At 37.0% G+C, this 15,472-nt stretch overlaps 1 protein-coding gene across 2 annotated transcripts in view; it reads left to right on the top strand.

The window, feature by feature from the left end:
* Positions 1-964: 964 nt before the first annotated feature.
* Positions 965-15,472, top strand: part of HGF (hepatocyte growth factor) — a 60,759-nt gene continuing 46,251 nt past the window's right edge. The window contains exons 1-5 of one of the 2 annotated variants that reach the window (XM_084896631.1): positions 965-1,045; positions 1,277-1,464; positions 7,839-8,004; positions 10,879-10,991; positions 12,729-12,843. In XM_084896631.1, the coding sequence (XP_084752757.1) occupies positions 1,377-1,464; positions 7,839-8,004; positions 10,879-10,991; positions 12,729-12,843 (482 nt within the window). In that variant the 5' untranslated portion in view covers positions 965-1,045; positions 1,277-1,376. Of the gene's footprint in view, positions 1,046-1,244; positions 1,465-7,838; positions 8,005-10,878; positions 10,992-12,728; positions 12,844-15,472 lie in introns of those variants that run through there. The other variant, XM_084896630.1, reaches the window with a different exon arrangement.

Below are 15,472 nucleotides of genomic sequence, written 5' to 3'. Positions count from 1 at the left end.
GACAGGCTGTGGATAATCACAGTCCCTTAGCCTTTTTGAGAGCATGACCAGATTGTATCAGACCCCCAGATCAGACAAGTTTCCCTGATGCACTTTGGGGTATATTTGTGGTGACTGATAGATCCTTCCCCCAACTGGTGGGCCCAGTGTGATGCAACCTGCACCTGAGGGGGACATACCAGAGTACCTAATGAGGTAACCAGGCGCCTTATATGGACTATACATTGAACCACCAATCAGCACCTGACAAATACCCTAAGCCCTTGTCCCTGAGTACCTGAGGGCCTAACCATGCAACTTATATGGACCATACATTAAGCCACCAATCAGCGCCCTCCGGATATCCTTTAAGCCCCATCCCTTCCCCTTCCTCCCCTCCAAAGGCGTGGTCACCTCTGCACGTGTTCCTCTTCTCCCCTTGACAGGCGGCCAGGTGGGTCCTTCTCCTCTAACAAGGCCTGGTTTTTCCGCCCTCTGTCTGATCTTTCCCTGACTTGCGCGGGCTTAGCACAGCTTCTGAAAAACAACTGCCTGCTCTGAGTCCCTTGGACAGGGGCAATTTCCCCACCTGTGGTTCTTTATTTATTGACCTTATAGCACCACACCCTCTTCTCACCTCACTCCTTTCCACCTGGGCTGGACCTGCTGCTGCCTGCGCTCTGCCTCCCGCCTGCCCCCTCTCCCCCTCCCAGCCTGCCCCTAACCCTCTGGGCACCTGTGCCAGCCTTCTGGGCACCTAGATCTGCTCTAGCAGGGGAACTAGACGGCTCAGAGCGAAGGCACATCTGACCGAAAAGCAGCTCTTTGCTTTCTTCTGCTGCTGCTGCTTCCCCTTCCTCTTTTCCCAAACAGATACGTAAACACATGTATTTTTTTTTTTTTCTGTTTGAATTGAGCGAACTGGTTCTCTCCCGTCTGTGCCTTGATTTAGCTCTTGGGCTGAGCCTTGCCCCTCCCTTCCCAGCTCGGATGGGATAGGAGCCCTTGGATCTGGAGCTCCAGCTTCCAAATTGAAGCTGGCCCCAGGCCAGGTGACCTTTCCTTTGTAAGTTTCTCTCCTAAGCAGAGCTGGGGAGCGGCGGGGAGGGGGGCGCGGGGCGCTGGGATCTGTTTGGTGTTGTTAGGGGGGAGGGGGGTGGTGGTGAGGGAAGGAGGGGGTGGAAGAGAGAGAGAGAGTCAAGGGCTGTTGTTAAACAGTTTCTTACCGTAAGAGGGAGTTCAGACCTAGATCTTTCCAGTTAATCACACAACACATTTAGCTCATTGCAATAAAAAGCCGCTCAGAGCCGAGCGGCTCTTTCAGGCGCTGTGTCGGAAGGGGATCCGTCCACCCGGGCATCTGTCTCCTCCAGTGGGACCCGCCAGCGCCCAGCGCCATGTGGGTGACCAGACTCCTGCCAGTCCTGCTGCTGCAGCAGGTCCTCCTCCACCTCCTGCTGCTTCCCATCGCCATCCCCTATGCAGGTTAGTTTTCTCTCCTTCTTCCTTGTTGTTATCATTTTCCCCTTCTCCGGCTAACCTCTTTCCCCAGCGCTCTCCGTCCACCTATCCCCAGCATCCTTTCTGAGCTCAGAATGTGGTATAGGTTTTTTGTTTTTTTTTTGTTTTTTTTTTTTTAAACTTCTCAAGGTCCTTTCTTTTGATCTACTTGCAAAGCATTTACAAGGATAATTAACATCCCCCTCAGGGTGTCTCCCCACCTCACCCTCACCCCCTAGTGACTCAGCCCCTTCTCACTTAGCTTCGTAGTTGTGGGCTTGGGGGTAGGCGTGAAGCGCTAAGCCTGGCTGGACCTTGGATGGTTTGGACAAGTTTGAAGTTGAACAGGAGGTCTGGTCTGTAGAGGGGAGAGTGATGGTCAGTGCAGCAGGGATTTTTTTCCCCCCCAGAGGATACTTTTCCAGGACCATCCATGACCCCACATTAACTCTGTAAACACTCAGAGCCAAATGATGGCTTTATGCAGGTTTATATTTGGAGAAAGGCCGATTAAACTCCGAGTATAGGCATGTGATGAAAATGAAAGAGAAAGCCTGCCTTCTAAGATCTCATTTTTTTTCCCCTCCTGGGGATGGATGCCTGTCTTTTTGAAACTGCAGAGCAAGGAAGACAGAAAAAAAAAATTGTGTAACTTTGATTAAAGCTGCAGAGCTTCTTTCTGCATCTCCTTTTCTGCCCTGAGTGTACAGGTTGGGAAGGAGTTGCCTGGGAGTTCCTATTGCCTGGACGTTGGGGAATGTCATTGGCTGCTTTGGGCAGTTTTCTGTAGTTATCGGGGCGAGAGGAAACATCTGCATTTGGTTGTGTTATCATTGTAGTGGCTGGGATGCCAGCCGGAGAAAGTAGTGAGCATCATGGGTGGGCACAGGGGAATAAAAGAATGGAACAAATGCCCAGATGGTAGACATGGCCTTTTTTTTTTTTTTTTTAATAATCCAAAACAGAGAACTGGCTGTATTTTGTAAGATAAGTTAAATAATGAAGTTCTTCAGACCTCTGCTCTAGCTCTAGATGTAATAGAAGAATTGAACACATCAAGGATGTGCTAGGTGTTAAGAAATCGTTCCATCCACCTGGCTTTCTTCTCTTTTGTGACTTGGTCCTTTCGGGAAACAACCCTGTGTTAGAAAGGTCCGCTTGAAAACAGGTAGGTTAGGCTTCTGAAGAGGTGAGACAGAAGTTAGTGCCGTCACCAGGTTATCATGCTTGAGCTGTGTCATGTTAAAATAGATTCCTTTAAGACATGGCTGGATTAGGGGAACTTCAGTATAAGTTGAAACCAGGGCTGCTATGTTGAGGGCTTTCATTTTTAAGGATTGGAGTGTTGATAAAGTCTGAAATAGACAATGGTTACCTGAAGTCATCCGTGCGGATGCAAAGGGAACACAGTGGGGAAAACCCAAACAGTAGATCCCCCGTAGACAGTGTCTCCTTGCTTTTGGCATGCATCATGACGTTTTGGCAGGAGATATACATTCGTAATTATATTTCACTTTGGCTAATGTTGAAATGACTGCGTTTCCTGAGTGTAGAGAAAACGCAGCCCAAGAGTGTGCTGGCAGGCAAGGAGAGGCCAATGGGGAATTACAGATATGCTGAGAATAATTCCTGAAGTGTATCATGCTCAAATTGTCACCAGAAGAGGGTCTGCCTTTGTTTGGGTGGCAAGTTTATTTTGATAGTTGTTCTTTTTTTATTTTTAAATAACATTCTTCAAAATGGAAAACATGGGTAGCCCTCTTAGGACATAGAAAGAATGTTTGTTCTTTTCAGTATCATCAAATGTTGAACATTTAAAAATTTTGTTGTTGTTACTTGCTTCAGTGGTACTTAAGATTTATCTGATTGTACATATTGTAAAATCATGCAATGTTAGGAAAGAATTGGATACTATAGTGAAGTGACAACCAGTTCTGAGCAGAATGCGTTATGGAGATATTTTACTGAAAAGTTTTTAAAGAAATGTTCAATGCAGTGAAGCCATGTTTAGAGAAGTTGTTGCACAGAGAATTACCCTCTATCTGTTCCTAAGGACACTGGAAACAAATATCTAATCCCTTGTAACAGCTGAAGCATTAAGTGAGCATCTAATGTGGGGGATATAAGGATGAACAAATGAGAAAGAAACCTACATTATTGAGCAACAGTTATTGTCCAAGCTCTAAAAGTTAAACTTAGTTACTTCTAATAAAATTGGCATTGTTGGACTCATCTAACATGAGAAAACTGACGTTAAGGACCTTAATTATCTTAGTGAAGGGATAGACCGGAGTGTCTTATCCAAATCTATGTGAATAAAATATATGGGATAAAAAAATATTTATACTGAAGCCAATAATTGTGAAATCAATTGAAACTGCCTTTAAAGAACCCATTTTGCTAAGAAATATAAGAAAAACTCCAGTTGACAAGGTACCTGACAGAAACTGCATGTCAGTGTAGATGTTTGGGTTGCTGTGTGGTTGGAGAGTGGTAGGCAGAAACAGCAGAGGAAGAGACCAGGAGGAGCTTCTATGGAATGAAATGAAATGGAAGGAAAGAGAAGGGAAATATCTAGGGAGGCCCCTAATCTCCTACTGAACATTGCTTCATTTTGCAGATCTCTTTGGAAGAGATCACTATGCTGCTTCTCAAATAGCAACATTTGATTTAAGCCTGACAGGATGTCTTTCTTCTTGACATCTTTATTTGTGATGCTGTTACCTTCTCTGCAAAAGGCTAGGTAATGGTGATGTCCGAGTCCTAGATAATAGCAATGAAATGCTGGACCAGTATTTATGATTCTTGTCTTTGAGGCATTTAAAATCTCCTATCACAACCATTCCCTCCCATTAATTATTTGTATACTTTCATCTTAACATCTTGCCACTTCAAGCTGTTAACCACTAATCATGTGGGTAGGTTTCTCAGAATATGTACAGCCAGATTCCCTCATCTTTCCACACCCTGCAAATCCTTTCCTTGCACGATTTTCCTTTGAAGTCAATGGTTAGCCACACAGAGAAGAAAATATATGAGGTACTGAGAGAAATGAGTGTGAGGCCCAGGGACCAGGGGGAGAAATGTGTCTTTCTTCAAGCACCTTGATACATTTGACCCTACTCTCTGTGTGTAGGTTTTCACTACACTCCTAACGATTTCAGTTCTAAAATAGGGACTTCAGGTTCTTCAGCAAACACAGCTTCTAGAATGTTTCCCACACTGGGAGAAGAGGAAAGAGTCATTATAATTTAAAGTACAGAAAACATGACAAAGTTGGAGTGATCTCTCACCCTTTGATTTCATTTCACTATTTTGTTTATAAACTTCAACTAACAGCCATGCACAAAATTAGTAGGGCAAAATCTGATCCAAAGATTTTTTTTTAGTTTCTTCCCAAATTAAACTTGTCTTTTAACTGTTTTCAGGAAAATAAGCATCAGTTGTTACTACATATGGATGATAATTATTTTTTTTTTGGATGCTGTTTTTTAATGATTTCTGTTTTGAGATTTTCTTTTATTGAAGAAGAAATTAACTTTATAGGTGTATGGATTACATGATGTACAATGAGCTTGACCTTCACATTTTTGAGTACTTAGTTACTGACCCCATAGAAATGGCTGAATTATAAGGGAAAGCTTCTAAGTCATGACAAATGAATAGTGGAAAGGGAATCCTGGTGTCTGGTTCTGATCGCCTCTCATTAGCTTTGTATCCCAGACAAGCCTTTCACTCCTATTTATTATCTAGTAAAGGGAAATCATGGATTTATTTGCCTTTTAGAATACTTTTTGATCTTTACATGAGATGTAGTGATGGAAAAATTTATCAGCAAGCAAGAGTAGACTGTTTTTATGAGGTACAGCCACACATTAACACATTTCAGTAGGACAACTGAGGAGCTGTAGAATTAAACACAACCAGCAAACCCACCGAGACTTTCTTTCTCACAGTAGTCTTCAATGCTTGCTTTCATATTACATGGTATCAAGAAAAGAAGCAGGGCATTGACCAGGGATTCTATTTTTTTAATAATTAGTAAAATACATATCTGAATTTAATATTTATCTTGGACTTTTTAAATTCCTCTCTCAGTTAGATGTACATAATAAATACCTAATACATGAGATCATTTGTAATTCAATATTTTCAGTTAACAGAACTCATTTGATATATATATAATTCTTCCATTTTGGTGGACAATTCTTAAAATAGATGACCTGCATCTATTAACTACATTTGTCTCTAAGAAATATTTCTTTTTGTGTAGGAAATCAGATGACTATTATGCTGTGATATACTTCATAGTACCTGAGAAATAGTCCACTAAGGTCAAATGAAGGAAAACCTCTTAATGAAGAAACTTTCCTTCCATTAACGTGGCCCCGTATTATAAACCAAATTTGAAAAGAATTGTAATATTTTTCCCCCCTTGGGAGAATAAGTTTCCCTCCTATGCCAGAAATTAAACAATAATATTCCAAAAACAAAACTAAAACTTTGCATATTAATAACATTATTTATCCAAATTGGTTTCCAAATATTTACTTAATGATAATAGTTTAAATAGCTCCTTTCAGTTCAACTATAATACAACTTGTATTTTTCTTAGAATGAGTAATTGGGATATTAGCATTTCAGGTAATTAAACAGAGTCATCTGTCGAGTCCATGAGAATGCCAGAATTGTCATCTGTCTGCCAACGTTACGCAAGGCATTTGGTCCGCATTCAATAAAAAACATGTTGATAGATTATTTCCTTGATTGAATTTTTATGTAAAAATGTCTTTTAAATTACATCTGTTGTGCCATAGCCATTTAATTTTGTAGGGCAAAGAAAAGTTAAAAAATGAAAGCATTACTACAGAAATTAATACCACTCTTTTGGGTCCTGTGTTCTGGAGTTTTACAGAGAACTAGACATTTAGAAGACTTCATGTTTTCTCTTATTTATTGTGAACTTCAGGTTAGGAAAGACATTAATGAGTAGCATCTGTCCTCTTAATAAACCGACTGGAGCCAGTGGTTGCTGGCACACGTAAGAGTACAATGCCATTCTTGGTACCTCACTATACTAGCCATGGTTCCAAAGTTTTTAGACAAAAGTCTTCACTCTCTTTTCTTGACACATTTCATCACATAAAAAGCCAGGAATGCATTGTCTGTTCTACTGTCCAAGTTACTTCTCTACTGATAGCTCTAATCTAAATCTTCATGAAATATTTACAAGCCATATTCTCACATTCTTTCTTAGCAATGCTAAGAGAAAGGAAGGCATCATAAGTGTTTAAGAGTGGGGGTTCTGAAGCTAGGCAGCTGGGTTTTGAGTCAGATCTTCTAAGTGGTCAATTTTTCCCTGTGTCTTGGTATCTACATCTTTAAAATGAATATATTACTACTGCCTTTCTTATAGGGTGTTCAAAAGGATGGGCAGGCAGAGGAAGGCACAATCATGTCTATCCTTATTATGCGATAGCTGCAGTCTCTTAGACATTTTCATCCTCATGGTGAAAATGGTGATCATCATTACAAACCAGACAACTTTAGGCAAATTGAGATTAAAGAAGCAAGTTCATGATACTCTAATGTTATTCAATAGATTACATCTTTTAGCATGTTTTAGTTCTGTTCTCAGGTTTTTAATAGGAGGATTCATGCTATCTGGGCGCCTTGTCGAGTACTTTCATGAAGAAAAATGATGTTGTTAGATTAAAGGGTGAAGCTTTACATACATTTGATTTGTAGCATTTGGATTGATTTCAACACAAACAGTTCAGTGATACTAAGAACTTGTGCCCCCAAGCACAGAAGACACTTATATAGGAAATGAGAAGAGCTAAAATATGAATAGTATGAAATGCTTTAAAGAGCAAGTCAGAAAAATGTGTCCACTGCCCTAATTTTAGTGAGAAGTTTCTTATCTGTTATTGAATTGGCTTGTCTAATTAATACTATAACTTACATACAGACCACTTATGGAAGGAAATGACAAATTTAATTATAGAGCATGATATGATATGCCCTGGCCCTTGCTTTCATACTGTTTGGAGAATATCATGTTATTTATTTCTTTAGAGTGAACTCTGCCCTAATTTTTAAAAACATCCTTAATTTGAAAGAATGTAGATGAGTGAAGTGACTCTACATGACAGGTTATTTATTCTTCACTGATTATAATATTTCTTTTCTCTCTCTAAACTATCTGAGAGTATCATTGCCCACCTCACTGTATTCCCAACTCCTGGAGGTCTAGTATGTTGTCAGATAAAATCATTATCTTGATCCTTAAGCACTTCTTTTTTATGTTAGCCTCAAAAACATATTCCTTATCTGTGTTTTATAATTATTATTAATAGAAGGACAGAAGAAAAGAAGAAACTCACTTCATGAATTCAAGAAGTCAGCAAAGACAACTCTATTTAAAGAAGACCCATTTCTGAAGATGAAAACAAAAAAAATGAACACTACAGACCAATGTGCTCATAGATGTATTAGGAATAAAGGACTTCCATTTACTTGCAAGTAAGTTACTTCATTTTGTTCTTAGGATAATTTCCAAATACAATATGTACTTATTATCATCATCACATATTTTTTTTGTACTTAATATAATTTGCCCTTAAAATTATAAGCTTGGCTTTAGTGTTAAACACATTACAGCAGAAGACTGAGCTAACAGTTGATGGAAATATGAGTAAGGAAGTACATATAAAGTTAATCCACAGTGGCTTTGGTTATGGAATTTACATATCATCATCTTATAAACAATTGAACTTTAGGAACTGAAAGGTAATTCGATTTACTTTTATCTCATGTTTAAATGTTTAAAAAAACATTTAAAATATTCTATTCAGAGTAAATATTTTTTTTTCTTTCAAGAGGAGTGAAGAAACTTTCAGAATATATGTTGAGCAATAGCCAAAATTTACTGTAATTTATGTCATTCATTGTCTTTAGAGATTTAAATAAAAGGTGTTGAGAGAATAGGATTAAAAACTGGAGGGATTGGTGTCAGCAGCAGAGACTGCTTAGGCCAAGGTAGTGATGATGACATTTTAGATGAAAAGTGATGGGGTAATTCAGAGAGGCATGCGGCAACTCAGAGTGAGTTTTCCTACTTGTGAGAGTCCCTGTGTGACCTCACAGAGAATTCCTTACAACGTTGCCAGTAACCCCAGAGGATACAATTTGGAATTTTGGGCCATGAAGGTGACAATTTCCTCCTAACTGCCCAAGGAAAATGTGTTTCCTAGTTCTTCTCCATAAACATTTCTCCCCTCTCTTACTTTCCTCCCTTTCATTCCCTATGTCATCCCACATGTTAAAGGATTTAGCATGACACCCTGTAAATTTTAAATTCTGCTCTATAACATTTGGGTCATGACATATAATGGGAACACAGATTTAGTAATGTCATGGCAAGTGGTCTGAATTTCATCTTGCCTTTCTCAGAGAAATGAATGTTATGGGCCTGAGGGGAAAGGCCATGGTCAGAGAATAACTTCAATAGATTTAGAGGGAGGAGAGACTATCTCCTTCCTATCCATTTACAACTCCTCTGGAAGTATTTTATAGCCAAACTACCACTTTCAGGGAGATATTTCTTGGCAAGAATAGTGGGGGATTGACTTTGCAAGTATTTTCCTATGATGATTCTGCTTCTTTCCCCTGGCTTTCTGATAAAAGCCTTGAGTTAGTTAAAAATAAATTAGAGAAAACCACTCTCAATCAACATCTCAGCTGTGCAGATTTATGGAGATGTTCTTCTGGCAACTGAGGAGGTTGGATTTACTGTATTTTCCCCTCTTGGGTTGGAAATGCAGGGCAGAGAGAATTAGAGAACCACAATCATTGTTGGTTTTTAACTCTAAATCTGACAATACACTCTCCTGGATCCACAAGTAAGGAAAATATTGCCACCTTTCAATTTTCACATTCACCAGCCTTGTGCCTATTAAAACCAAACCAAACCAAAACAAGAAACCTTTTCCTTTGTTTTATTTAGTAGAAACGAAAATGAATTTGGTTCATTGGAGGGCACATGTGACCTGATTAATATATCTTTACATACCCCCTGTATATGCGGTTTCACATTTTCCTACTATATTCTGGTTGAGTTAAATTTAGTCTCCAAATTTATGGCAATCTGTACAGAAAATCACATGTTATAAAACCCATGGACAGCCCAAGTTTTCCTGTCTAGATATTGTATCATCCTTTTCATTTATCTATACCAATATGTGTGCATTATACATACGTGTTTGGAACCACTAGATACATTAGTTATTCAGAAATATATATATATATATATATATATATATATATATATATATATATATATATATATAAAACTCTGATACTCTGAAATTAGGTTCTTAATGAAGTAAATGGTATTTTTGCCAACTTGTTATATGGACTAGAATCATTGGCAAACAAGGGCAAATATAGGAAAATGTTTGGAAAATACCAGCAAAGCTGTGTGAAAGCATCTGGGCTTGAGTGGGCATAGGGTGGAACATTTGTCAAACATTCTTTTCTCTTGAGAAGGGATCAACAAAAATTGGTTGTGTAGAGATTGACATTTTCCTTTGCTGGGAAGGAAAGCTAACCAGAGTGCCTGAGTCTAAGGTCTTCAGAAAATTGCTGTTCAGCAATTGGCTCAAGAGAAGAAAACAGGAGGCTTTCCTCTTCTAGCCAAGACTGAGTTACTCTTATTGGAATTGCCCTCATGCCATGACCAACTAGGAAACTAGACAAAATAAATTCTTGAAATGAAGATGATAATTAAAATAAAGCTAAGATAAAGACTCCTAAAGGCTTAAAAGATAAAATTAGCCAATTTTATCTTATCAAGATATTCTGCCACAGCTACAAAACTAATACTTTGATGATTTGCTTTTAATTACTATGTCAGCTGTAAAATGTTTTATAGGTAGATATTTAAAAATACAAAGCACTTAAGTTTGTGAATATGTTTTGAAGTTATGGATATAGAATGAAATGTAGTAAGTATATAAAATAATAAGTAAAATATTTTTTAAAAATTTATGGCATTTTTTATTTGTTTTATAAAAAGTATTTCCCCTTATTGATATTATTTCTTAGTTGTCAAAATATTAAGAAATGAATGTTTGCAGTTGGTGGCATCATAAGTAGCTTAGTAAGGAATTTTAATACCATTACTTAATGGGAAGGAAACACTTCAGAATTCCAACACCAGTTCTTATGTAGAAAATGTTATCAAATACTTTACTATTTATAGTTAAGAGATTTTTGCATTTATAATTTTAGTTTAGAAAGACTTTATATTGCCCTCCTTGGTTAAACCATGTGCCCAATCTTTAAAAACTGTATAAATAGTAGTATTCCTTCTTTTCATTCAGATATTTTTTTCAGGGCCTTTGTTTTTGATAAAGCAAGAAAACGATGCCTCTGGTTCCCTTTCAATAGCATGTCAACTGGAGTGAAAAAACAGTTTTGCCATGAATGCGACCTCTATGAAAACAAAGGTAACTGGCCACTTGCTAAATATTCATAATGAAATCAAGTATAAAAATATGTAAATTCCTGCCACAGTTCTCTTTCCCATGGGTTTTTCTGTTATATACTGGATCTGTTATACATCTATAACAGATACATCTATAAATGTTAATTCATCTATAAAGACAGATGACACTAGAGACTTGACAATAGAATGACACTTTTGATTACAGAGTTCATTTTCCAAATGTCCCATAATTAGATGACCTCTACTCAGTTTATTTCTAGGAGCCTCTCCTAGAACTGGTAGTCTCCATGTCATTTTGGAAAGTGCCACCTTAAGCTATTAGTTTAAGACATTTTACATTACAGCAAATTTGGGTAGTACTGTAGTATTTTAAATTTAACAACTTTGAATATCTAAGTTATAGTGCTGATTGCTAATAATAAAAAAGTGGAGATATTGAAAAAATAGTTGGATCTATTAGTTGGATCTATTTCTAATTATTATGTTCTTTAGAACATTTAAAAATATATACATATATATTTATTGATTTCAGAAAGGAAGGGAGAGAAAGATAGAAACATCAATAGTGAGAGGGAGTTATTGATCGGCTGCTTCCTATACCCCCCCACTGGGGATGGAACCCACAACCCAGGCATGTGCCCCGACTGAGAATTGAAGCTTCATCTCTTGGTTCATAGGTTGACACTTAACCACTGAGCACACTGGCCAGGCTAAAAATACTTTTTTAAAGAAGAATTGAGACAAAATTTTTTGTTAATTTGTCTATTTTAGTATTCTGATATTATATTCACAGGGTGTTTACTTTGTAAAACACATAATTATATCAAATAATTGAAGAATGTTAAATAAATATGAATATGAGAAGATAAATCTTTCATCACAAGAAATAGTTATGGATTGTATTTGTAATTGCATTAATTTTAATTTTAATGCTTTCTTCAATCATATTGTCTTATTAATTTAGGCATTTGGTAATATACACAGATATTTTCTTATAATATGGTATATGTCTAAATTAAGATTGGTTCATGGTAGAAAATAAGATGATCTCTATACATCTCAATAATTCTACAAATCCTAAATATAATTCATACTCTAGTATAAGACCATCTTCAACTAACAACTGTATTGTAGTTGATATTGTTTGATGGAAATATTCAGCATGTTTCAATTTGATTGCCCTGCAATTTAGCAGTAGAAATATTAGAAAAAATATGGGAAAAAATCAAAACAATATAATTATCTCTCTCTCTCAGACACAGACACATACACATATATACAAAACCCACACCATTTTACTGAAAGAAAAATTTAGTTATGTTTATTATTTAAAGTAACTTTCTGAATTCAATATAGGTTTTATAAATCCATTAATTTTCATTTTTAATATTTTCTTAACATGGTCTGCATAATTGAGCAAATCATTCTGCCAAATTAAGTTTGTCTGGCCAATTGAGTGTAGAGACTATATTAAATACACAGACTTACACGTTCAGTTATCCAAGTTATATGCTCACAAAATTAAAACTTCTCAATGGACTTTTTTGTTGTTGTTTTGTATTATTCTGAAATGTATTATTTTGAAAATATTAGTAGAAGCTTTAGGCAAGACATTTCAATATGATATGAAAAACAGTAGTTTACAAGTGGTAATTACTTAAAAGTTTGAATGGAAGTTTCTTTTACTTTTAGATATATACCGCATGTTACAGCGCTTTTCTCTGCTTTCTTCTGATAGACTATATTAGAAACTGCATCATTGGTAAAGGAGGTAGCTACAAGGGAACAGTATCTATCACTAAGAGTGGCATCAAATGCCAGCCCTGGAATTCCATGATACCCCACGAGCACAGGTAAGAACAGCATGAAGAAGAGAGGATAAGCCTTTTTTTTTTTTTTTTTTTGATTATGTGTGTTAGTCCTTCAGAATAATTCTACAGTTCTATAATAACTTAGACAACCTTGCTAAATTATATTAGGCCAAGGATTATGTGAATCCATAACTGGTATTTAGACAAAGATGAACAAATTTATCATTCAGATTTGGCCTAAGGTCATCCTACCTCAAAACTTCAATTTATAGATCTTAGTGTTTGTGAAAAAATAATGGGAACATAATTTTAAAAGATCCCCCCCTCCCTTCGCCTTTAAGAAGGTTCTGCATTGTGTAGCTGCAGGTGGAGAGGTTGACTGTATAAGTTAGAGATGGGTCACATTCTGACCTTATTCAGTGGCCAGGCCAAATGTTCTTAAACCATTGAGGTTCTTAACCTCGGCTGCACATTAACATCACCTGCTAGAAGCCCATAACAAATCCTGCCACCCAGGTATCAGCATAGACCCATTCAATCAACATTTCTTGGGGAAATAACCCATGCATCATCATTAAAAAAAAATGCTCACCAGATGATTCCAAAGGACAGTCAAAATTGAGAAAGTCTGCTAAAAACTCATGCCTCTGACCAGCTTTCCCATTTTACCTACTGTACAATGACTAAAACAAACAAAACACAACTTTCTCATTCCTTAGGAATTAAATTTCTACACTTAAAATTGTGTTCATGATGAGATGATTGCTATTTAAAGATGAGTAAACATAGTAGCTATAGGCTCATTAGTCCGAAAGTGTGAATCATAATGGAGGAGGAACATAGATATCTACTGCCCACTAGAGAACTATATTTAGCCAGTTTTCAAGGTTTATTTTACAAATAATTTTAACTGGAACTAAAGTAGTTGAAAAACAGCTCTCCCTGGTTATTAGATGCATAAGAAGATTTAGATTACCAGGTGCCAGTTACCTTGCTGAACAGTATACCGGGTCTGTCTCCTTTAATCTTTCCAAGAAACACATAGTGGATGGTTTTATTAATTCCGTTTAATATAGGGGGAAGCTGAAGCACAAAGAGCCATAGTAACTTTTCAAGGTCATTCACACCTAGTCAGTGGGATCGCCAGAATCTGAGTTCTGCTTTTAACAAGCCCAGGGCATCATACCCATAGCAGGTCAGTAGAACACCTGCTGACACTTGTTTTTGCAGCAGTGAGGATAACTTTGCCTCAATGAATCCACTTTTTATCCCATTCCATTGATTTTTTTGGAGGGTATAATTATGGAAGATGATTTTACTTCAGTAAACAAAGATGAGGTAATTGGCCCATCTACAAAGAAAAAGAGTTTGTTGCTTCACATTAGGATCAAACTAAAGATCTCAGCCTAATGAATACCAGCTAATAAGTGTCCAAACTGATCAGCTTTCCAGTGTCTCAGTAACAAAAAACAACTAATTTTTCAGGTTATTGATTTTTTAATTTTAAATTTATTTTCTAACTTTATTGTTATTGTTGACACTATGACAGATGTCCCCGTTACCCCCTCCCCCTTTGTCCACCTCCACCCTGCCCCACTTCCCTTTTTCCCTGGCCATCACCACACTGTTGTCTGTGTCCATGGGTTATGCCTATATGTTCTTTGGCTAATCCCTTCACCTTCTTTCATCCAGCCTCTCCCTTTCCCCCCCCTCTGACAGCTATCAGTCTGTCCCTTGTAACCATGCCTCTATTTCTACTTTGTTGGTCAGCTTATTTTGATCCACACATAAGGGGATCATATTTATTTTTAATTATACACAGATATCTATGAAATAGAGAATTGTTCTTATATTTAAAAAACAAACAAACAAACAATTTGTTTTGTCCTCTCATGGTATGTGGATGGTGTCATTCCCATACGGAAATGACATCTTCTTTAAATACATAGATCTATGCTTTTCATGAACAAATGAATAGCATTTGAAACCAATCCAGCTTTAGTTAAGGAGAGTGCACTGGACTGACCCAGTAGAGGTCTTATTTCAACCCAATTTCTCTATGATTGTGATTCTCCACTAGAGGAGTAAATGTGAAATAGATCTCCCTGGGAACAGGTTTTCCAGTCCAATCAGCTATTTTTCCAACAAGCATTTCCTTGAGTCTAGGGCTGAGAAGATCTTGTACATTAATCAAAATTTTAAAAAATTCAGTGGGAGCAACACTTAATTATCATCAATTATCAGCTTATTGAAAAATCAACATGATTGCTTAATACTCTTAAGTGTTAACTAATGATTAACTTCATGGGGAATGGAAATAGAAATATATACATGTCTTTGTCTAGAGGAATGATTTGTTGTTGACTCCCTAAATTGAAATATTTTACAAGTGGCTTAATGGGAAAATGATGATAGATGATGAAATTAGTATAGAAACTTAACCAGAAAATCAGGTGACCTGATATCTACACCTCTATCTTTCATTGGCCACCCAGCATTCATTAATGAAGCAGATGATGGAATAGATCAAGTTTCCTATGAACACCATTTATATTAAAATAAAAGAAAAGGTGACTAGCTCCAGAAGATCTAATTTATATTCCAAAGTATCTTTAAATATAACTCAATTTTAAGTATTTCTTCACTTATCTCAAAGCCTTGCCCAAGGACA

Source organism: Pipistrellus hanaki (genome assembly GCF_964339955.1).
Source record: "Pipistrellus hanaki genome assembly, chromosome: 10".
Classification (NCBI taxonomy): Eukaryota; Metazoa; Chordata; class Mammalia; order Chiroptera; family Vespertilionidae; genus Pipistrellus; species Pipistrellus hanaki.
Note: the sequence above shows the minus strand (reverse complement) of the source record. Positions and strands in the feature narration are given on the sequence as shown.